Raw genomic sequence first — 23,468 nt, 5'->3', positions numbered from 1 at the left:
CTGTAGTGCTCTTTTACATGGACAATGCCCAGTGGATGAAAGCAAGCGGAAAGAGACAGTGACACAAAAGAGCAGTAAACATTCATTATACCCACAGTTTTTAAGGCCAGCCCCCTGGGCCTGTACTTATACACCTAATGCAGCCTGATCCTTGTGCACAAGTGCTGAAGAAGCTGAAGCTTCACTCCTCTGTACTATTAATGGACAAGTATGTGCAGCTATGAGCGCAACCGACAAATGCCATGGATTAATCTGAACTGTATTGCTTACAAATGGAATAACACATCAATGTTGTATCTTGTTGTACTGCAGTGTTTTAGTACATAGAGGTGGGGAGGCAAGTAACTTCACAGGCCCCAGTGACCCCCTACTACCTTTTGTTTTTGTGTCAAGTGTTATTGCACTTTGAAACTGAACACCAGTTCAAACAGGAGGTCATAATTGCAGAAGCAATAGGACCACTGAAGGGGGCCTGAAGCAGTAAGGGTGCCTCCGGCTCAGGGAGATCCTTGCAAAAACAAGACAGAGGCAGTAAAATGCTGATGGGACTGCCAGACAAAAGTGGAGAAGTGGCACATTCATCAGAAAGGCGTGAGAACAACTGGATATGTGGGAGAGACGTTGGAGGTTGGGAAGTTCTTGACATCCTTGCATAAAGTGTGGACATTTGGTTACAGTCTGTGAGTCATTCCCAGAAGAAGCAATTAAGCAAATGACTGGGTCTTGCTGTTATTATTAGACTGATTTGCATCTTCTCACATGGAGCCAGGTGACTAACAAGATATCACAGAGAGAAATACGCATATACCTGTAGGCCTGCAGCCAACAAAAGATGAAAATAGGAAGCTCGACCACAAAATGAAATGATCAAAATGAACAATGGTGATGTGAAAATAAAACTTCCGGGCATGCAGATAAATAGTGATGTCATTATGTTGCATCAATCACATGTATTATAGGCCTGCAATAAAGTCATAATCAAATAAAGTTCTTGAAAGGGCCCAGGGGGTCACCAATAAAATAAGCAAATCTGATTTCACCATCCTTCCACTGGCTGCATGTTATCTCAGTCAGGAAATACATACCAGGATGATTATTTTCACTGCCCAACCTTCTCTGCAGGGTCACTTAGACCTCTGTTACTTAGGACAAAGTAGTCATACCTCATAAAATTATGTCAGCCTTGACACATTTGTGCTGAAAGCGAAGTGAGTCATGTGACGCCAATATTCACAAGACGTTATGACGAAACGTGTGTAAAAACGTGGTCTTGTTAGATATGGGAAACTGGAAACTTTGCAAACATTTCAAGAAAAGTATGATCGCTTTAAGAATTCCCAGATTGTACTCTTTGTTTACATAACACAGGGTGCGATCCATGGACTATGAGAGGTGGCGACAGTAGGTGGTTTTACTCTCGGTACGATAATGTCGTTCACCCAATGATAAATCAAACTTAAAATACTTACCTCTAATGTAATAATGACCTTTAGTAACGATATAGAGAGGATTCGTGTAAAGACAGTGGCTTAAACCAATATTCGATACGGAGTCCACCCCTACACAAAGTAAAGAACAGGCGAATGGTACGTCCCGGCCCTGCTCCTCGCTGTTTTTGTATCTGCTTCAGAGCGGATTCAGCCGCCAAGTAAGTTACATTTTTGCCATGTCACGCTACAGAAGTTTGAGAGCAGTCTATTTATAGAAAAACTGAATTTGGTGTGGGCACGGAGACATATGCCGCTCGACATATGATCTGAAATGAGAGCCTGACGCGTCTTTTGAAGGGAATTCCTGGTGATTTTTTTTTTATTTTTTGTGTTGAGACGCTGTTATTACTGTAGCCTATAGCTGAGGTTACACAGTGAAGCCAGAAGCCTCATGTTTTCGTCAAGCCAAGAGGAGCACTGCGCCCCGTCCAAAGACCCGGTGAAGTACGGGGAGCTGGTGGTGCTGGGGTAAGTTCATCTTTATTGATATGTGTTTTTTGGGGGTATTTTCACTGTTTAAGCTCATTTACGTGGACGAGAAAGTGAGTATATGTCGCCAGGGAACTTTCACTCACGCAGCCAACTCAGCGACGCGACTGTAAGTTTTGAAAATAGGATTTATTATGTGTTTTTTTTTTTAATACAGGCACATGTCGACTTTTACTCGGTTGGCTAGCTCTCTACATATTCAAGAAACACGTCAAGCCCCGTGGAGATTCACGCGCTCACGTTACTCCACTAATCAGACACGTGCGCAATCACGAATGTGTACATTTTTTACTTGGGCCGAGTTGAAGGCGATGTTTCATTAGCTCATAACCAGGAAAGGAACAACGTAACAAGGGCTACGATTGAACCGAACCATGGCCACATAGATCGGATGGTTGAGGACAACTTTAGAGGCCGAGGTGAAATGAATCACGCACTCAGCAACTCTCTGACCAGGGCGCTCCCTCCTACCTTAAAGTTGGATTCATGGGGTTTAAGGAATTCGGAAGTGGTGATGGTCCCCTCCCCCCAGTCCCCAGGGTTCGTCCTATTTTCTCAACACTATCTGTGGCGTAGACCACAAAACTTTACATCTGCAAGACACACAAGTCACAGTCCCACACACATGCACTACAAGGCCGTGGTTTGCCATTACTTCCAAGATGCCAACAGATCATTGTTGAATTCAATAGTTTTCTATCCTTTACATTCTCTAATGTCTGCTGCTCACATGATCAGGTAGGGGACCTTAACAGCTACCATGCTTTTGGACCATTAAAGACCAACACCATCATTGTAGTGGGGGATAAAACCCTTTATCACCAGATATTACATTTTATACCACAATATCTCTGTGTAGCTATATCATTCATTGGGGAACTATATTCATCTGCGGACAATTGTTTATGGATAAAATTGCTGCAAAGGATATATATATGTCCTTGGCTAACCGAGCTTGAGAAATCAAGGTACTTCAATCATTTCAAGCCCCTTGAGGCAGACTGTGATTTGTGATGTGATTGGTTATATAAAAAACATCGTCTAGGCGTCACATTGATGCAAAAATCATACCAAAATATTTCCATAAAACTTGATTTGCAGGATTCCACACAATGGCCTGATGCAGCCACAGATAAAAAAAGGGGAGAGCTACCATATAGACTTAGAAAAGTCTCACAGGGTGTATATTGTCACATCTCCATATGGCAGCCTTGATTAAAGGTCCCAAACTCTGTGGGCGCAGTTTTCTTTCATAGGCCCTTTAATTAAGCTATCTTTTCTGTAGCATGGTGGTGACAGTGAGCATTTTACAATAACAGTGTAGTTATTCTTAATCTCAGTATGTTGTTTATATCTGTAAACTCTACAGTACTTTTAGCGTTTTATGCTTAAATGACATTAGAATCTTGGTTCTGCCAATAATCTTTTGAAGGGCCTCAATACTTTTGATACCAAATGTGTCTGTGGCACAGAGAATCAAAAACTGTTAAGTATTTAAGTAAATATTATTTTCATTATCGATTACTGACATTCACCGATTATTATCTTAATTAATGTGTTTTATAAAAAGACTGAAAATGTGAAAAAATTCTGTTACAATTTCCTGAAGGCTGGAATGATTTGGTTTTTGACCAATCAACAGTAAAAAAAATAGATAGATATTCACTTTACAGTGAGCAGAAAATCTTAACAGGCAATGACTGTTTACCATTTTTACAAGCAAAAATGACATCAGTTACATTTATAAATGGTCGCCTATTTATATTCTGTGCATCGACCAAAAATTGTATCGATTATTCGTTTTAGGTTATTGTTTTCAGATCAAGTACTGGAAGTTGACATCAAATGCCTCATTTGATCTTGTTTCATACTTTTATCAGATATATCTTGATCGAAACTAAGCCAAAAGCCTACTTTAGACTAGTTTACTATGTCATAGCTCCTGCATTGTGTTGAGATAGCACTTCACATTGGAGTACTTAGGCTTCTTATGCTAAATTTAAAAGAAGTCTATGTATTATTACAATAAGGTTTTAATTGATTTGGCACTGATAGCCTGAAGCCGTCATATTGGCACAAAGTGTTGCAAAATTTCAAACAATACAAAGCCATAATCTGTTGCTGTAAAAACACACGAGGCAGGGGCATTAGTATACGTGTCTCATCCTGTCACTGCTAAAACCTGGTGTGGCCTTTTCTTTGTTTGTCAGAGTGATTTCAAAACCACTACTATGTTTTTTCAGGATTTGTTCAGGTGAAACTGCAGCCAGTTATCATTCTCAACAATCATGTTTATATTTATAAACTGTCAAGGGCAACAAGATCGGCCACAGATGATGAAAACACCTGCTTTGTCATCAGTGATTGGGGTTTGTCCAGTCCTGCAACTCAGTTCAAAGTTATTTAAACTTAAAATGAACATTTCTAGGAGTTTGTGCTGTGGGAATTACATATATAGTGTTTGTTTGGAGCACTTGAAATTAGGTGTTTATAAAGGTTATACACTCAGCTCATGGTAGAGTGTGGTTTTGTCCCCTGCCCTCCACCCATACATTCACAGCCAGACTGCTTATTATAAGGGACAGAAAGTGCTGACTGCTTATTACCCCGGGCTGAGCATGTGGCATGCTTGAAGCTGCTACTTTTGTTCTCTCTCCTGACATAAAGACACATATTTGAATCAGATGTGACGGGTGTATAATCACTACCATGACATCACATCCCATTGATAAAACTGATGGTAGACAAGATAGCTGACAGCATGGAACAAAGCTTGTTTGAGCAGCAGTTCCCTCAGCGGTTTGTTGCCATGACCGTGGTGGCTCTTATTACTTGCATGGCTGCCCCCCATCTCTGCCTGCCTGGGTGGATTGGCTTGGTGCTGGTCAGTGAGGAGGGGAGAGGGGGGTCGGGGGTGGCTGTGTGGGTATCCTGGAAATGAAAGGATGGATTGATCAGGGCCCAGCCTTTGCCTCTCCTCAGCTTCCTCTGTCCATTGTGGCTGGGAGACTGGGCCTATTGATTGAACTTTGAACATTTCTCCTTAAAGAACCGCTCGGTAAAGGAAGTGTACAAATCAACTAGGGGACGTCTTTGGTACAAACTGGCACTGATTGTTGAGATGAGATGCGAGTCTGTTGACCAATGGCTGCCTCCCATGTAGTGATGATGTGCTGTTTGTTCCAGCATTTTCTGATTATTGGGATCTTTCCCCCATGTGCCTTTTTTATTTTAAAGACAAAAAAGTCTTAAATTCTCTGATTCCAGCTTCTGAAATGTTATTATTTTCTGGTGTGGATAATGGAAGTACCTAAGTACAAATACCTCAAAATTGCACTTAGGTACAGTACTTAGTTACATTCTGTCGCTGGTTATTCTACAATTTGACAGTCAAATTTTTATTTTTATTGAAGATGTTTATCAAATAGATCTGCAACGTTTAGTCGATTAATTGATTAGTTGATCGAAAGAAAATCACAATTCTTTGACATTGTATAGACTTAACAAATCGTGAAAATAATCGGCAGATTAATCGATAATGAAAACAATCGTTAGTTGCAGCCCTTGTTCCAAATATCTGTTCTCTGCTGATCCCGAAATTGTACAGTTTAGATTGACGTATCTGCAGCATTAATAGCCTTTAGTCTTACTTTGCAGCATCATCTGACCTCTGTGCCACCCTCTGTGACCCTTTAAGGCCACCCTGCCTCAGTGTCATGCTAATGAGGGTTATAACAACTCAGCATATCTCCTCCTCATTCCCCGCACATTAGCCTTTCACGTTAGCATAAGAGGTAGGAGGTGCTGTTGGCTCCTTAGTGCAACCCTGGAGGATAGGTGATACGCCAGAGTCTTCTAATCCCTGCTACTGAGTATTGGAAGGTAAATCCGCCGTCTGTCTGGCACAGGTCAAAAGGGAAAGCGATCACAATTAGTTGGAGCGCAGCTTTAAAGAGCCTGTCCTTGCTAATGTGACGGTGGTGGTTCCTCGATGTAACGATGAATAAAAGGCATGTGCTGCGTTTCTCAAAGAGCCATGGTTGTATTTTCTGCAGAATTCATCATGGCGAAAATGATGAGCTGCATATCATCTTATTGTGTGTTGTATGTGAGACTTCCAGGCACAGGTTCCCAGCAGATAGCCCCCACCATAACTACAAGGAAATCTGAATAATATATAGGCCTAGCTGCTCTTTATTTAGGTGGATGTTTCTAGGACAGGTCTGATGAAATTGGAGTGTAGAGTTGGACTCTTCACACTGTTAAATTAGCTTCAAACGTGTGTTTATTAATGAGAGATCATCAGTATTTCTGTCTCATATGGATCAAGACCACATAAGATCAATATGTTTGTAGTTTCTGATTAATAGACATACTGTAGGAGAACTGTCCTGTACCTTCTTATCAGAATGGATCTCTTTAAAGCAACACATAAAAGAAAACCACTATTAGACAAGAGCTATCAACAATCTAAGTAAAATCTGAATTTCAACATTTTAAAACACAAATATAATTCTGTATCCACTTTTATTTTGCCATCGTCCTCCTGCTGTCAGTATATTAGTTGTAGTTTTGTCCACATTGCCTCTCTAGCTCTCTGTGGGTGGCTTATCCTACAGGCCAGCTTTGTGCACTGTGCTGACTGGGACCATGTGTTTCCATGCCTGGCCAGCCGTGTGGAGACATGGGACAGGTGGACTAGCTTTGGAGGGAGGTAGGGAGGAGGAGAAAGAGCCTCTTGATGCTATATTTGTGTAGCAACAAAAACGAGAAACGTCAGGTTGTGTTGTGGTTGGTGGAGTTCATCATTCCCTCCGTGATATTCATTGCTATGCAAACCTGAGGCTTTTAATAGAGATATATCAGTTGTGCAAAGTGGCTGTTCGGCTCACCGTGGATACATGTGAGCATGTGACAGAAGGTCTGTGTGTTGGATGGGAGTAGAGCATGGGGTGTCCCAGCTGTAGGAACCAGCTGGTGGATGGGGTGAGGACCAGAGCTTCCGGAAGCTTCTTCATTCACAAGGAGCTGCCCAGGCTAAGTGCCTCGCAGCAGACTGAAGGGCAAAACTGGAATCTGGTATTGAAAAGTGAAAACGGAGAGTAATCTTAGATGCTCTTCCAGTCGTGCTGAGAGGCTTTGAAATCGGATCTTAGAGCTTTCCGTATCAGTGTATGAAATCCAGCTATGAGACAACCAGTTTCAGTCATGTGAGCCAGCCCTCCACCCAGACTGTGCGTTCCCAAACCTGACGTGCATCTTAAAACCTGCTCCTGCCTGGCTGGGACACAGAGCAAGAGAACAGCTGCAGTTTACACAGAGTTGGCTCACTGAAATCACAAGTACCAGAGTGCATTATGTAATAAGAGACATTATCCAAGGTAACGCTTAGTTTGCTAATAGGGTGCATTAGATTGCCAGTGATGTAATGCGTGGCAAATCTCCTTTTACAAAAAAAAAACATGAATGTTTCTAATTCCCCATGTGTACTTGTTATATGATTACAAGAATTTTGCCTGTAAATCACATTAGACACATGTTTTTTTTTTTTTGCAGCTTGAAAAGCAGTTTTCATAACAAATTTGACTGTGAATTTGCTGCCCTTCCCTCTTCCCACCCCTCTGTGACAGGTACAATGGCTCCCTGCCCAATGGAGATCGGGGTAGACGGAAAAGCAGATTTGCGCTGTACAGGAGGACCAAAGCCAATGGTGTTAAGCCGAGCACTGTGCACATCCTCAACACACCCCAGGCCAGCAAGGTACCGTACAGATCAGAGGATGAATAAGTGATTTATTTAACACTGACTCTCAGTGAGAATGAACAATCGTCTGTGTGTCTTTTGCTGTATATTTTAGACAGAAATGTATACAAGCATGCGATCGTATAACTGAGACAGGGGATTCATATTGTGATTGAACTCAGGAACTCAGCAGCAGGGATTTCAGTAGCTGATGGAACTCCTTTACATTATCGTTGGCAGACTTTAATGTTGACATTTCCACTACAATAACTCCTAGCCGGGCCTCATAGCTTTTCTTTGCACCGGAGTGCCTGCCAGAAACTGCCCCGTCGAGTATAACATGTCTGCATTCCTGCCGTTGGTTCCCAAGCAAAACTGCTAAACAAGCCAGAGGGATGTGCTTACCTCTGCACCTCTCAGAGGCCAATATTCCAGACATTTGTTGGGAGTTTAGGCCCTCTGGTTCAGGTTACTCTCACCTTGTGGAACTTGACTCCTGATATGTGCTTAGAGGTTTTTCTGTGGTGGAGGCTTTTTCATTGCAGTGATTGTGCATCATTCCATTCAAGATGTTTCTGCTGCTCCTCATTACAAGTTGCAGGGTGTCTGCAGGTCCTTATAAAGTCTTAAAATGTTTTAAGTTCAACTTAATACATATTAGGCCTTAAGAATCATTAAATGGCCATCAATTTGAATTTCTTAAAAATGCATTGTATCTACTTCCATTTGTCCAATATCTTTAAGGCAAAATAAGTCCACATTTCTGCACCGGTGCAACTGAAAGTTTAAACTTTTCTATCATTGAATATTTTTCAAAATACCCCATAAATACTTTACATTCATTTATTTGAGTTTCTCAAGCACTTTTTAGCACATGATACCTTTTTATAATTCTTCAATTTCTTGTTGCGTGTGCTGTGAATTAATTAAATAAAATCATTTAGCTCCACCTTTTATTCCTGTTAACATTTATGCACAAAAGGGGTTACGAAATGTAATTAAAATGTATTATCAGGTGCACCTAAATTATATGCTGTTGCACCTTAACAAAAAAGTTAGGCGCTCCAGTGCAACCCTTGTAAAAAGTTGGTCTGGAGCCTGATATTCCTACATAAAACCTACCTCTGCACAAAAATCAGTATTACATTTGGTAACAAATGTTTTTGAAAAGGTCTTGAAAAGCATTTAATTGAAGTGTCCGATACCTGTTGACACCGCGAGTTGTTCCTAAGACAGTTTGCTCAGACAACCAAGTTTCATTGGACCCCGGCTGTTTTTACTGCACAGCTTAGCTGAGCAAAGAATGCCATTTGCACGGACTGTTTCAGAGATGGGAACTGCTGTGCGCTTCTTCCCCTTTCACCACTCTTCCTCTCTGCCACCCTGTTTGTTACCAGGCCTGGGAATAGCAGAGTTGAACTGAGGAGGAAGTTGTTGCAGTTGCCTGACCCTACACTCCCAGCTGTACACAAGGTCAAAAATAGCCATTCCTTAGAGACAAGCAGTGTGGTGAGCTTAATTTGAGGAGAGCCTTCTTTTTGCATACGGAGTAAAGCAGACCAAGCTTTCTCCCTTCTTTTTCTATTATTTTCTTTTCTGCAGCAGTCCCCCAGCCTGTTCCAGCTCCCTCACAGTGTAGCAGTGTCATATGAGCGAACTGAGAACGCTCTGTGGCTCAGAAGCTGAGAGGGAAAGCTCACGTGTCTGTGCACACTCTGGTGTTCATGACAGATAATGAGGAGCTCCTGTGACGCCGCTGCCAGTCGCATATTCAAATCCTGCCTCTGCTTTCTCATCTCGCCACTTGATCTCAATTACTGCAATTGTGCATGTGTGAATGTTTGCTTTGTCCTTCCTTTGGGGGTTGGGTGGCATGTGGCTGTGTTTTTATTTTCTTTCCTTTCACTGAAGGAGGGGTTGTGTGACATTTTGGGGGGTGTGCTTATAAAAATATATGCTTCCGTTTGGAGCGTGCACGGACTTCTCCGAACAGGTGGAGCACCATTTGTTAGTAGTGGCGCAGTCGAGACAAGACTGCATGTGATGATGACATTTGTCCCCGTCTGTCTCCGAGGTTACAGCAGAGCGCTGATGACCCACTTTCTCTCTCCCTCTTTCCCTCTTGCACGTGACAAAGAGGAGGAGGGGAGGGGGGTTGTTTTGGAAATGGCATTCGCAGATTAGAGCGGGATGATAGTGGCATGTGGTAAAGTGTTGATGGGAGCTGAGTGGCTTTAACCCACCACCCTCGGTCACTACACTGATTGACTGAGGCAGTTCAGCTGGTAGGCGAGCTTGTGTTAACTCAGGCCGGTTTATGGTCACTGTCATGGGAGTGTGACTTCACATCCTCGTCTCTGTTCCTCTGCCAGAAATTCCTGCCACGGATCTTCGGTTTTAGGCAATATGATGCTGAAATGAAGAAGTGTTCTTGCTTTAATCAGGGATTTTACAAAGTCTTGAAAGTTTGGAAAAAAAAGGTTGACTGTTATGTTGTCAAGGCGATAAATATGTGAATATACTAAGACTTCATTTTCTACAAAATCCGGTGTTTCATCAGGACAATCACTCATGTTAACGAAAAATGTATCTTAATAATATTTGAAAACAAATCGAAACATTCCCATTGTCATATTTGTTTATTGTTCAATTTAGCGAACATTAAAGGATACAGGCTTTGAGAGTCTGGACATATTTTGCTTAAGGTACATTGAAAATGCTTGGAAAGTCCTGGAATTGTAATTGCTGTTGTGAATAAAAATATGCAAATTGTTTTAGTTGTAAATAATATGATGAAAATGAAAACAAACTTACAGTGTATTCTCTTCTAACTAGCACCTAGGTTGTTGTTGAATCTTTGTTGTTTTGCCCTGGTTTGTAATTTAACCTCAGCAATGATGCAATGACTGTATAAGGCAGATGGTGGTAAACAAAACACTCCTTTGTTTTTGGCGCACTTATACTTAAACTGTTAAAATGTCCATTTGGTGTGTTTTAATATGGCATCATGATGTGTAACAGGTTTTTTAATTAGTCGTTTGTTTTATTTCAGGCTGTGAACTGTAAAGGCCAACACAGCATCTCATACACACTGTCCAGAAACCAGACGGTGGTGGTGGAGTACTGCCATGACAAAGACACAGACATGTTTCAGGTAAAGCTCAGTAACACTAACAGACAATGATCGATCCATTATAATTTCCTGGGGCACAAAGGGGATTGCTTGTTTTACCTTCTTTTTTTGTCTTTGCGCTAACATATATACCTTGATACTGTACAGAACAAGGAAAAACATAAAAACCTCAGGTTTTAGAAGCTGTAATCAATTATTGTTTGGTACATTTTCTTGAAAAATTACTTGACAGTGATTATCAAAATATATGCTGATTTCTTTTCTTGTGGTTTGATTGACTAATCTGGTTAACTCTAAAATTAATTATGAATATTTGCCGCTATGACTTGTTTTTTTTCCCCTTGCCGAACCACTAGAGAGTGCTTGTGGCCTGCAACTGTTCTGTCTGTAGCTTTAATCTGAATGTACAGCAAGGAGATGATGAGCAGAGGGACACGTGCCTCACATTCAGCCCTGTGTCCATGTGTCTGTGAACAACACTGAATAAATAGAAACGGACACAGCAGAGACAGGAAAACTATTCAGAAAATAGGACTTGAGGTGAAAAAAAAGAGGAAATGAAAGGGGGAAATGCTTATTTTAAACTCTGCTTATTCAGCTTGAGAACTGTTTGGACAAATTTCAGTGGTGAACTCTGTGGTGGACTAGAAAATAAAACAAATAATATTTTGCAAAAAAAACTTGGATTCTCTTCAGAGATGCACTGATATAATAACATGCTGCTACATGAAACTGTGTGTAGTGTCTCAGCATTTTTACCACACACACACACACACACACACACACACAGCAAGATAATCTTGTGCACCATCATTCAAATGTCAAACCGCCACAAGCAGACAAATGGCCGAAATGCCGGGAAGCAACAGTTCAGAGTTCAGATGTCTGGAGGAAATTAAAAAGAAACCCTCTATTCATCCATGCAAATATACTGCAAGAGATCACAAGAAACCATATTATAATATGGCATGATTTTGATTAATGACTGTTGTTTTGCAGATTGGGCGTTCTACTGAGAGTCCAATAGACTTTGTGGTGACTGACACAATAGCAGGAGGCCAGGAGGGCGAGGAGACTCCCATCACACAGAGCACCATCTCCCGTTTTGCCTGCCGAGTTGTCTGTGAGCGCAACCCGCCCTTCACTGCTCGCATCTACGCTGCTGGTTTTGATTCCTCCAAAAACATCTTCCTCGGGGTAATTATTATTCAATGTACCGCCTGTTAACACTGCTGTCCTAATGGAAAGTTGGATGTTCAGTTCTCACCAGATAAAGAATTCCTTTCATTGACACTGTTGTGTAAACAGTGGACTGCCACACAGCAAATCGGTTGCATCATCATCTATGTTCTGTCTCACCCATAGGAAAAAGCCGCAAAATGGAAGAATCCTGACGGTCACATGGACGGACTGACAACCAATGGCGTGCTGGTAATGCACCCTAAGGGCGGGTTCACGACTGAGTCAAAGCCTGGAGTCTGGAGGGAGATCTCTGTTTGTGGCGACGTTTACACACTGAGAGAGACCCGCTCAGCACAGACCCCGGGCAAACTGGTTAGTATACATACATTAACTGAAGCATCATAGAGTATTAAGGAACAGTTCACCCAAACATTAAAATTCAGTCATTATCTTCTCATCCTGATTCTGATGGAAACTTGACTGAGGTTTCGTAGTCCACAAAACATTTCTTGAGCCTCACAGCAGAACAGCGTTGTAGCATTCTCTTAACAGCTGAAGTAGCTGGGGACTAACCTACATCTCCATCCGTCTGACATGATCCATGTCTCCAGAAGCCCCTAGATCCCAAATTGGTTTGCAAAGAGATTATTGACACCCTTTTAAATGTTTTTTCTGGTGAACTGCATGGTTCTGGTGGTTACATTCATGAGCATTCTTTTCTTTTTTGTTTTGCTAAGTGAAACTAAATGTGTGCCTGCTACATCTCCCTCTGCAGGTGGAGAATGAGAGTAATATTCTGCAGGACGGCTCCCTGGTGGATCTGTGTGGAGCCACTTTGCTGTGGCGTACTGCAGAAGGCCTCTTCCACACTCCCACCCAAAAGCATCTGGAGGCTCTCAGGCAGGAGATCAACGCAGCACGGCCCCAGTGCCCTGTGGGTCTCAACACGCTCGCCTTCCCCAGCATGCAACGCAGCCGCGCCCTCTCCTCTCTCGAGGACAAGCAGCCATGGGTCTACTTGGCATGTGGCCATGTGCACGGTTACCACAACTGGGGCCACCGTTCAGAGCAGGAGCCCAACACTCAGCGAGAGTGTCCCATGTGCCGGATGGTCGGGCCCTACGTGCCGCTGTGGCTAGGCTGTGAGGCGGCCTTCTACGTGGACACGGGTGCGCCAACTCATGCCTTCGTGCCGTGCGGACACGTGTGTTCGGAGAAGTCCGTCAAGTACTGGGCGGAGATCCCTCTGCCTCACGGCACCCACGCCTTCCACGCCGCCTGCCCCTTCTGTGCCACCCAGCTCAGTCTCACTCAGGGCTGTTCCAAGCTAATCTTCCAGGGCCCGGTGGACTGAGCGGAAGGGTCCTGCTCCGGCAGAGAAGATTAGACAGGAATGCCAACACGCTGTGAAACTGTTCCCATTATTTTGTGCTTTGTTTTGTTCGTGTAAGCCAGCTGTGGAAAGGAGTAAGTCTTCTCAAGTTCTGGTCATAAACTGTGGATTCTGCACAACAGAGAGCCATTACAGATTGTTCAGGGCCTCTTGTGGCTGTTTGGATGGCCACTGTGGGACACAGAGATGTGAAGCACACTGGACCACAGGTGCCTGGCTCCTCCAGAATGAAATACTGTTTCAGCTGTCCTGCCAACCAACCGCTTTAAACAAGGCTCCAGCACTGGGCTGTTTTAAACTACAATGGCTGCTGGTTTCCCATCAGAGAGCCATAGAATTAAGGTTGTAGAAGGAATGAATTGCTTTTACTCATGAATCAGACTGAAGCAGGTACAGGAAATGTAGTTTGGGGAATACAAAAAAGGGGGAGGGTTTTTAGTTCAATTCCTGGTGGGTCTGAGAGAAAGTTTTTACAGAGCCAGACAGCTGGACTGTTGGCTGGGAGAGAAGCCAGGAGAAACTCGGGGTCTAACGAGTTAAGTGCTCCCCATTGCCCTGTCGGCCCTGAACCCTTAGTGGCATCTAGATCACGTAGCTCTCCAGATTTGGCTTCCATTTGCTGAACAAACATTAAGGATGGGGGAGGGGGGGACTTTTTGTGTATAGAGATATAATCCAGTGCCTCAAATCCCAATAAACTGGGAATATTTTTCATAAACGAGAAAAGATATTTTGTTGAAGGCAAAGGGAGAGGTAGTTTTGCAGACGTAAGGTAATGACAACCCACACGGATTCTTCTCCACATTTATATCCAACAGAAGACGTATTTTACTACACTGAGGCCCTTGTACTGTTTTGTAATGCAAATGTTAATATATTTTTCTCCTGCATAAATAATGTGTGTGAGAATGTTTGAGAGTGTGTGCATGCATGTGTGATTGCGTGTGGGTTGGGCTGTGTGGGTGCCCTCGGGCTTTGTTTAAATCGCCCTGCATCATTTCACCCCAATCCCCTTTCTGTGATCTCGCCCACCACCCAAAAAGCTACCAGAGAGAACACAGGACTGAAATGGACCTTGCAGGGTTTGACAATGAATGTACTGAAATACATCGACTCTCCTCGCTGGTGGCGCTTCAGTTACACAGCTGTTCAAGGTATATGTAAGGCCATCATTGGAGCTGTACCACCATATGCATCAACTGCACCTGATTGCTAGCTTGCAAGCTAGTCGTGTCGCTGCCCCACACACATGTACTGTATTCAATCTGCACTGTTGTTAGCTTTATCCCATGCTGGGTCTGATCCAATGATTTTGTACGCTGTCAAACCTGGGCACAGTCTCAGCAGCATCCAGAGATTATACCAAATATAAGGAGGAGCTGTTTTTCTCTCCACACGCAAGATGTAACGACCACTCTCTCCGATCCAAAGTGTTTCTGTAAACAATACTAAACCCAAACGGCTGCTATGGTGGAGTGTTGACAGCTCTGGATTACAGTCAGGGCTGTTAAGTTGCTCGCAAACCATTCTCCATGGGAATAATGATATTATCGCACACCATGCCAAATTTGGTAAGTTCTATTGTGCGTGGATGAGTCGAGTTGTCCAAAACAAAAGTAGCAGACGAATTGAAACTAAAGAATCTGGGACGAATCTGTGCATTCTTCTGTGATGTTCGCTTGCCAGACTGTGCCCACATGTAGAGTGTAGTTGAAGGCATTAATTCTGCCACTAGCTTATCAAATACGATATAAAGCATTCAATTATGAGATGTTGAGGGTAAAGTTCCTATTGTAGCATTCAAATTTTGCTCCAGGTTGAGGGGTTAAATCCACCTGGACTTCACTAAAGGCCTCAACGGCTCCTTTTTTTTTTTTTGGTTCCCTTTCGAAGTGAAACCTTACTAGCATTCTTAAAAAGCAACATCAGCAGCATTACGCTTCACTCATACCACAGAGCATTTCTGATTGCTTCAGATTTTATGTAACTGCCAAGCAGGGTCACGTACTAAAGCCACATACTGTACAGTAGCATTCCTCTTCCAACACTTTGAGCTCAAACACTGTGCCCATTGCTTAAGACCGTGTTCTGTAACAGCTGCGGAGTAGCTGCCTCAAACATTCCTCCTTGGTAAACATGGGTGGGGCCCTCAGTTCACCCAAGGGCTTGTTCTATGATTATTTGTCTCCTACAGGAACTCTGTACACAAGCCATAGAACGCACTGATGCTCCCAATGCCTCCTTTGCAAAGAATAAAATATTTTTTAAAAATAGCTTTAAAGTGTGAGTTGGTTGTCTCTGATTTCAGGCCTCCTTTTAAAAAATTCCATCCTCCTTGCTAAGATAATGATTCAGTGATTTTAACAAGGTATGTGCAGCTGCTGAGGATTGGTTCCTTTTGTCAAGCTGCTGCCTTTGAACCCCAGATGTCTCAGCTGTGTACGCACAACATAGCATAACATAATGTTTAATCACAGTTACATGTGTGTTTCATCATTCCGCAGTGTGAGTATTTCTCTGCTATCTTGGTTGCCAAAATGGCTCTGGATTTTGATAGCTCTATCAAACAGTATTTTATTTTTTGAGATAAGGGACACATTTTTCTTGAAGTCTATTTTATTCACATTTCATGTTATATCTTATCAGCCTCATCTTAATATTTACCATAGAAAATGACTGCATGAGTAACACTCCCTGGTGTTCAGTGCTGGCTGTAGTTTCCATCTGAAGCCACAAGAGGGCACTATTTCCTCAACAATGGAGATGTTGGCTCTGAGCCCACCCAGCCACTGAGCCTGCGGCATTCAGTAGCCACAAACACAGAGCGAGGAAATGGAAGTTTGAAGTCTTTTATGAAAAAGACTTGGTATTAATACATCATAAATATATATGAAAATTAACTAAATTGGCATGCCAATCCTCTATGTGCAATTATGTTTCCACAGGAGATGCATGTTAGTATATATTTAAAATTGGACATTTCCTGATTAATCTTTACATTCCATATGTCTTTGCTTTTGCTTTTTTTCTTCTTCAAATTAATTATACTGTTCTTAGATTCATTTCAGATTTAAATCCTGGCATCATAAATAAGGCATGGCTGACAAATATGCACAGTCGTGAGCTTTTATGTTATGTTCATGCAAAAACATTGTGCTGTGATGATGATGATGATGATGACATTTTCCATCATTCGCACGTGACTCCATCTCTTCTATAATAAGGGCACATGAAAGGGATTTAAATACATAACATGTCAGTTAGGCGTGTGGAGAGGAATGGAGCCGTGGGATGCCTTGCCTCCTAATTAACATTTCTGCAGTAGATGTGCGATGGGTTCATGTGTCTGCACACTTGCCTGTTTTTCTGAATGACAGAAGAGACACTGAAGGTGACAGCATGCTAATTTTGAGATCACTTGGTGGCTCCCCTGCCTTAAGCGGGGCAGGGCTATGCAAATAAAGTGGAATGATACAATATTTTTTTTTCTTGAACCAGCTTCCTGGATGAGAAAGTGAGGTTCATGTGTTATACTGACGCTGGTCTTTGTAAGAGAGTGACACAAACCTTAGTACTTCTATCATCACCTTTTTAAACCTAATTAACTCCTAGCTCGTCACAGACACACTCACATATTATTCAGCTGCATCATTATAGTTGGACTAAAAACTACTGTCTGTTCTTTTAAAACTCCACATCCTGCATCAAGAAAATGGTGCAGGAGATGTACAGCTATGACATTTAGCCTGAAAATTTGCTTATGGAATAACTGTGTCTCAAGTGTTGAGAAAGAGGGTATGTCAGTGAATACAGTAAATAAACTCATGATATTAAATGGGTACTTCAGCAATTTAGTATTGCACTTTCACAAAGAGGGACTAAAGAAATAAATAAATCAAAGACGGACGGGACAGGCAGAAATATCCTGACTAGAGAATGGATATATCTACAAAAACGCTGAAACCTACATTTCCCATAATGCAACTCAAGAGTGTCTTTCAATATACCTCACCCCTCCCTAATGACATTGTTATGGTTATATTTTTAAACTTCCCTGCAGAGGTTTGCACAGGCTGAGTAGTGCTCCTCCAGAAGAGTAAACCTTTTCTAAAGTCGGTAAAGTGATGATCCGTTAAAGGTGTTATTTACATAATTCAGGGACATTTAGTGATTGCAACATTTGAACAAATTCATAATATTTGTAACAGCTAGTGAGCTATCATGCTTACTCAAGCCCGTCACTAATAAAAACAGAATGTAACAAACGTTATGTACCGATCAAGTTATTTGTGCATGGAAGACAAGAAAGGCCAAGTCAAGTTAGGGCCGTCTAGCAACTCGTAGATGTGATGTCATATTCTGGTCAGGATGGATTACTCCACTATATCTTTATATACCAAATAGATGTTTGCTGCTACATTAAAGGGGCTCTGCAGAACTTCTGTGCTGTGCTTGAAGCCAGTTGTTGGTTTATGTTAGCGGAATCCATTTCTAAACTAACATTGGCTACTGTTGCTCTCTGTTAGAGGAGTGGACGGAGGCACTGAGACGACGCACTCAGGAACGTTCATAAAGGTCACATCCTTTTCGACTGTCCTTCACAAAGAAATCCACAGTCCAGCAGCATTAAACAACTCAAACAAATCATCCACAGGCTTGTACTGACAACTGAGAGAGACAGGGAAGGTCTCAGTTTTCATGTCACCTTACAATCCACTCACATATGGACAATCAAAAAGTGATTAGTACACGAAAATTGTTACACAGAGCCCCTTTAATGGGGGAGGTACTGAAAGTAGCAATAAGTGTAGAAATACTTTGTTATGAGTAAAAGTCATGCATTTAAATCTTTACTAAAGTGGAAGTAAAAAAGTATTTGCATTAAAGTATTTAAAGTAAATGTACTCCTCGTGCAAAATGAGATATTTCAGATATATCATTGGATTATATTGATTATTGATTGATTGATTATTGATGCATTAATGTTTCCATCACTTAACTAATGTCAAATTAATGTAGTGGAGTAAATAGTGAAAGTACCTCAACATTGTACTTAAGTACAGCACTTACATTTACTTTCATTTAATGTGTCTCATAGCAGAAAATACCTGCAACTACCTGTTTTAAAGTGTTCAGCCTCAGTTCCATGTGTTTTCTTTGCGCCCGTCTGCCCCCGAGACCTCACATGTGAAATGCCACAGGTGGCTGCGGGCTGTGCGCCAAGCTATCAGCGGGACGCCTTAGCTGGCAAGTTTAAGGCTGTGATATTTACCTCAATTACCCAGCATGCAACTGAGGCAAATTATATGCAGATCATCATCTGTAAATAAGAGATAGTGCTCTTCCCCTCACGTAAATTAGGTAACAGCACATACAACCCTCAGAAGCAAACACAAGACATGTTTGCCTGCCCGGTTTTTAATATAGTAAACTTGGCAGCCATGTTTTTCTTTATCTCCCGGCAAATTGGGCTGCCATGGCACGGTGGCACATGTTGGACGATGTTTTTAATTCCTCACTATTTCTGTCTTGTGTGGTTAGTCACTATTTACACCGGCTGTTTTCGTCACTTACCAACGCGGCGCTGACACCTTGCTGTCACCTTTAAGTCACCTTTCTTTATCCGCGCCCAAGGTCAAACACCTCACACAGGACTCTCACTTTGCTTTCATGCAATTTGATCTCGACAAACAAAAATCACATTTTTCCGGGTATTTTTTCTGCCTCCGCTTGCAGCAAGCTTTGCAGGGGTACCATTACACAATTCAAGCTGTACGCAGTGCAGTTTGAAGAGGATTACGATTATATCGGGCCTATTTACTATTGCATGTGGCTCTTGATGATACTTTGTACTCAGCCTACTCAGCTTATTACTTTCTCAATGAATAACAAATGAGTTGTCAAATAAAAGGCAAATAAACACAAGGCTAAGGAGAAGCCGATACAAATATTTTATTAGAACATGTGAGGGGAAAATAGGTTTGGAGAATCAAGCATTAAATTCAAACATTAAGAGTCTACCTCTCTGAGCCTCTGATGCCCTCTTTCTCTCATCTGCTCCTACAGGGGCACATGTGGCGTCTTGCCTACTCATCCAAACAAGGGGACAAATTACTTTAATTATGGAGTAATTGCAGAGTCTTGTGTTAATTAAATCTTTATCAGTTCAAGTAAGTGGATTTCTCCCACATGGAAACCATGCAGAGACGTGCTGTCTCGCCCCCCCACCCCACCCCCCTCCTGCTCTGGCTAAATTTTCCTCCAACGCCGCAGTCTGAGGCCATCTTTTCTTCCCAGTTTCACCCGATTCTCCCTCTCTCTCACCCCAGAAATGATTGGGATTAGTGTCGTCGTTGGAAGGGGGTTGTTTTACCAACTCAGTCAGTAGCCAGCTGTTTCTTAAAAATACCATAACAAACATGATAGCAGCGGCGCGAGGGAGTGTCCTCCGCTGGAAAATGAGATACAAGATTTATCTGAGGTTCCTGGTGTTTGACAAAATTGAATCCTCTCATTTTAATTGCTCTCGACTAGGTGTGCTGCTGCAGGCGACGGGAAAACAGGAGCTCCGTATGTTGTCCCTTGTTCTCTCCAGACTATTATGTTCCATTGTGCAAAATGCCGATTATGATTCGCTTTATCCTTGTCATCTATCTTATTTAGGATCATTTAGGTAGCCACATGTTACAAAGGAACAGCGGCGCGCCCTGTTATTATGTATGTTTGAGTCCCCTGCTTCTTGTAATGAGAACACGATCACAGAGGAGAATTAATCTCTCTGAAGACTTGTTCACTGGTTCAAGGCCTCACTGCATTTTAAAGGAAATACAGGAAAATTGACTTGTTTTGTTTGATTTTTGTTGCCCGAGCATTTGATCGAAGGTTTGGACTATTAATACAAACACTTGTCATTTTTCTTGCAGCTTTTGCTCCATGGTTTTCTGAGTGTAAAGCGAGGGTGGGTGGCAGCTTTGCATGCTAGGATGTAAAAGGTCTCTAGAGTGACTTGGTTTTGCTCTGAATGAGGTAAACTAACAAAATAATTACATTATCTTTTAAGGTTGTTAAAAGTATCGATGTTTGGATACTTTTTCGATGCCATGTGTTTAAAACAATGTGATATCCACATTCGATAGTATCTGAGGCTAGCAAAGCTATATATATTAAAAACAAAAAGATAGTTGAGGGTTTTGAAATGTAGCTGCTATAAAAGCCTTTTTTAGCCTGCTATCAATGACAAGAGTTTTTTCAGGACTTCCATAGCTTTACAAACTGATGGCAAGAGTGTCAAGGGTTAGGGTTAGTAGCTGATAAATATGCTCGCACAAAATGGGTGTGACACATCAGATAAACATCCACCACTGCCATCGGTGAATGTCATCACATTTGCCAAGTATCAAGGTGAATATCAGGCGATACCGATGATTGGCTGAAACACGGTGCATCCCCACTCATTAGTGCCAATGAAACAAAACCTCTACCACACCATATTGTGCCTTAAATGCATGATGTTTTGTTATATTTCTAACCTGGGGAAGGTCAGCTAAGGATGGTTTCTCTCTGCAGTGCCTGTGACACACTTGCACAAAAGCAAATACCACTGTTTTTTTAATCCCTTACCATCAGTACAGTATGTGGATTTTGGCTCGTGGACACTCAGCGAGCAACTGTTTGGTAGTGCGACTGTTTATGGGACGATGAATGGGTGCAATATGGCTGTGAAGCAGATTCAAAAGGGCTTAACTGGATTACACCTCATTTCAAGGATGCTTAAGGTAAGATTAAAACAGATATGCGGTAAGTGAGAAAAATACAAAATCAAATAGATTGAATTTCACTCAGTGGTCTCGTAAGCCACTTGCTCGTGCGAGGCGGGCTATCCTGTGTTGTTTTTGTGAGGTGCCGAGTTATAAAACAAATCAGCAACAATCAGATGAGACAATATGTAGATTGTTAGTGTAAAAAGGATTCAGCAGAGGAAACATACGCCACATTTCAAACAACAGTTTTGCTCTGTTGGACCGTCACAATTCACCATTAATGCCCTTTCTTATCTCATGCTACAAATCCCCAGAGCTGGAACATTAGAAGTCTCTAATCACACACACTGGCACACACTGAGTGTGTGTCCATGCACTCACACACACACACACACACACACACACACGGAGAGAAAATCACACACCTCACATAGAATCAGAAAAGATAATGAATTTAATACCACTGCTATTACAGTCAACTAATGTTTGTTAATAGCTTGGTGCCATATGGAACGAGGGCCTCAACCATGTGGGTAATTCCTCTGTTTGGACAAGCTGTCAATAAAAAAGGGCCCTGCATTTTGTGGATGCATGAGGCTGGAGGATGTGCTTAATCCAGCAGACTCTCTAATGATGCCTCTGTGCCTCGAATAGCAGCTACAGGCCTCTGTGAATGTACTCGCAGCTGTGTTTTATCTTTCCAATCAGAGCTGAAATATGTGTTCGTATTAACACTCCATTGAGCATATGCTGTTCAGTCTGGCTGGGTGCAAGACTTTGGTTTTCTATGTGGCTAATGGAAGTGGTGGTTTTAGAGAGAAGACTTTATGACGTGCCTGATTACCCCCCCTCTCTCCACCTCCCCAAATTCACTCCATCTCCTCCCCACATCCCTCTGGCAGCACTGCAGCCCAGCGGATAACCAAGCGTGGATTAGCAGTGACATCACACTGAAGAGATGGCTGAGCCCGAGTGTGAGGAAGGGTGAGTACTTGGGTGTGTGTGTGTGTGTGTGTGTCAGATGGGTGTGAGCGTTTTGTGTGTGTGTGTGTGTGTGTGTGTGTGTGTGTGTTCAGGACTGATTAGACGATGAGGGTGGTGGTGAGAGGGAAGCGAGGATTAGAGAGCCATCCGAGAGTTGGCTAGGTGCTGACACCACTCCACCTCACCAAGGGCTCAATTTACTGAGGGATCAGACTCATTTACGGTGGGCTGGGATTATTATCGGTTCAATAGGGCAATTTCTTTATTACAGTCACCCTTCAACCTGTGAAATATGGACACTTGTGAGACATTTACGGGTACATGTATCTTGTTTCTGTTATAATCTGGTGCTTTTCTGCTACAATTAATTGTGTATTAGCTACTGAAACTAGTGTGATCATGTTTAAATTAAGCAGTATTACTCTTACAAGACACAGAATGTCTGTTTGCTGCCAGTGTAGTGGTCACAATTAAACATCTATTAGGAATGTGAGACAAATCCATCCATCATAACTCAACTCCCTGGAGTTTAAAGAGGGCTGCGGTGATGACTATGACGTGGAGCTTTTTTCTTTTTTTAAAGGCTCCAAATCGGATAAGACAGGCAGCTATGTTTGAGTTTGGGTTTACCTGGAATGTCAACACTCTTAAGCTGGCCCTCTGTATTGAACCCCTTGTAATGCATCAAGCATCACCTGATTCTCCGACAGCACGGTCTGCTGAGAAAACAGGTTTCGGCTGCATCTGCAACAAAAGAGCAAGTCTGGTTGCAGCCAAATGTGAAGGAAGTGGAGGCTGTGGCATTGAGGCAGGTTTCTTAACTTGCATGGGAACTACTGCGCAATGTTGAAAGACTGCAAACCGCTTTGACAGATCTGTCTGTAGATATACATAAGGTATGCACACATACACCACCATAATTCATCATCCGGCAAAGAAAAAAGTGCATTCTTGCTCTTAGAAAAACAGTCCGTAAAATGTATTAGTCCATAATTATTTCATATTTGTCTGTAAATTTGAATACTCAAAAAAGAGATCCAAACTAGGAAGAAATAAAAAGGCTTAAGTATTTATTATTTCACTTATTTTCAGATGAATGCACACTCAGTAGCTGCTGTGCTTCTGTAGCAGACCCTCCCTCTCTCAGCCATGTGTGCAGAAGAGGTGAGAGATCTCAGCTTCTCAGTCTGAGCCTCTGGGTCACAACCAGGAAGTGCAGTCATTAGGTTTTCACAGGCAAAGCGTACGAGGAAAAAATACACGTCTAACTTAACCGAAATTAAGGTAAATTATTA

General features: G+C 42.2%; 1 protein-coding gene across 1 annotated transcript; it reads left to right on the top strand.

Moving 5' to 3' along the window:
* The first annotated feature begins 1,357 nt into the window (after positions 1 to 1,357).
* peli2 (pellino E3 ubiquitin protein ligase family member 2) lies at positions 1,358 to 15,702 on the top strand. Its single transcript, XM_073483816.1, has 6 exons — positions 1,358 to 1,958; positions 7,610 to 7,739; positions 10,774 to 10,875; positions 11,854 to 12,051; positions 12,220 to 12,408; positions 12,812 to 15,702. The coding sequence occupies exons 1-6, from the start codon at positions 1,882 to 1,884 to the stop codon at positions 13,388 to 13,390; spliced, it is 1,275 nt and encodes a 424-aa protein (XP_073339917.1). The 5' UTR covers positions 1,358 to 1,881; the 3' UTR covers positions 13,391 to 15,702.
* The last annotated feature ends 7,766 nt before the right edge of the window (positions 15,703 to 23,468 follow it).

The sequence above is a fragment of the Pagrus major genome, chromosome 16, assembly GCF_040436345.1.
Source record: "Pagrus major chromosome 16, Pma_NU_1.0".
Lineage (NCBI taxonomy): Eukaryota > Metazoa > Chordata > Actinopteri > Spariformes > Sparidae > Pagrus > Pagrus major.
Note: the sequence above shows the minus strand (reverse complement) of the source record. Positions and strands in the feature narration are given on the sequence as shown.

What these genes read in the sequence shown, in the direction of transcription:
- peli2 (XM_073483816.1), top strand. Translation starts at nt 1,882, where the DNA reads ATGTTTTCGTCAAGCCAAGAGGAGCACTGCGCCCCGTCCAAAGACCCG. An exon ending in ACACACCCCAGGCCAGCAAG is followed by an intron (nt 7,740 to 10,773) that starts GTACCGTACAGA and finishes GTTTTATTTCAG; the next exon opens with GCTGTGAACTGTAAAGGCCA. An exon ending in CACAGACCCCGGGCAAACTG is followed by an intron (nt 12,409 to 12,811) that starts GTTAGTATACAT and finishes CTCCCTCTGCAG; the next exon opens with GTGGAGAATGAGAGTAATAT.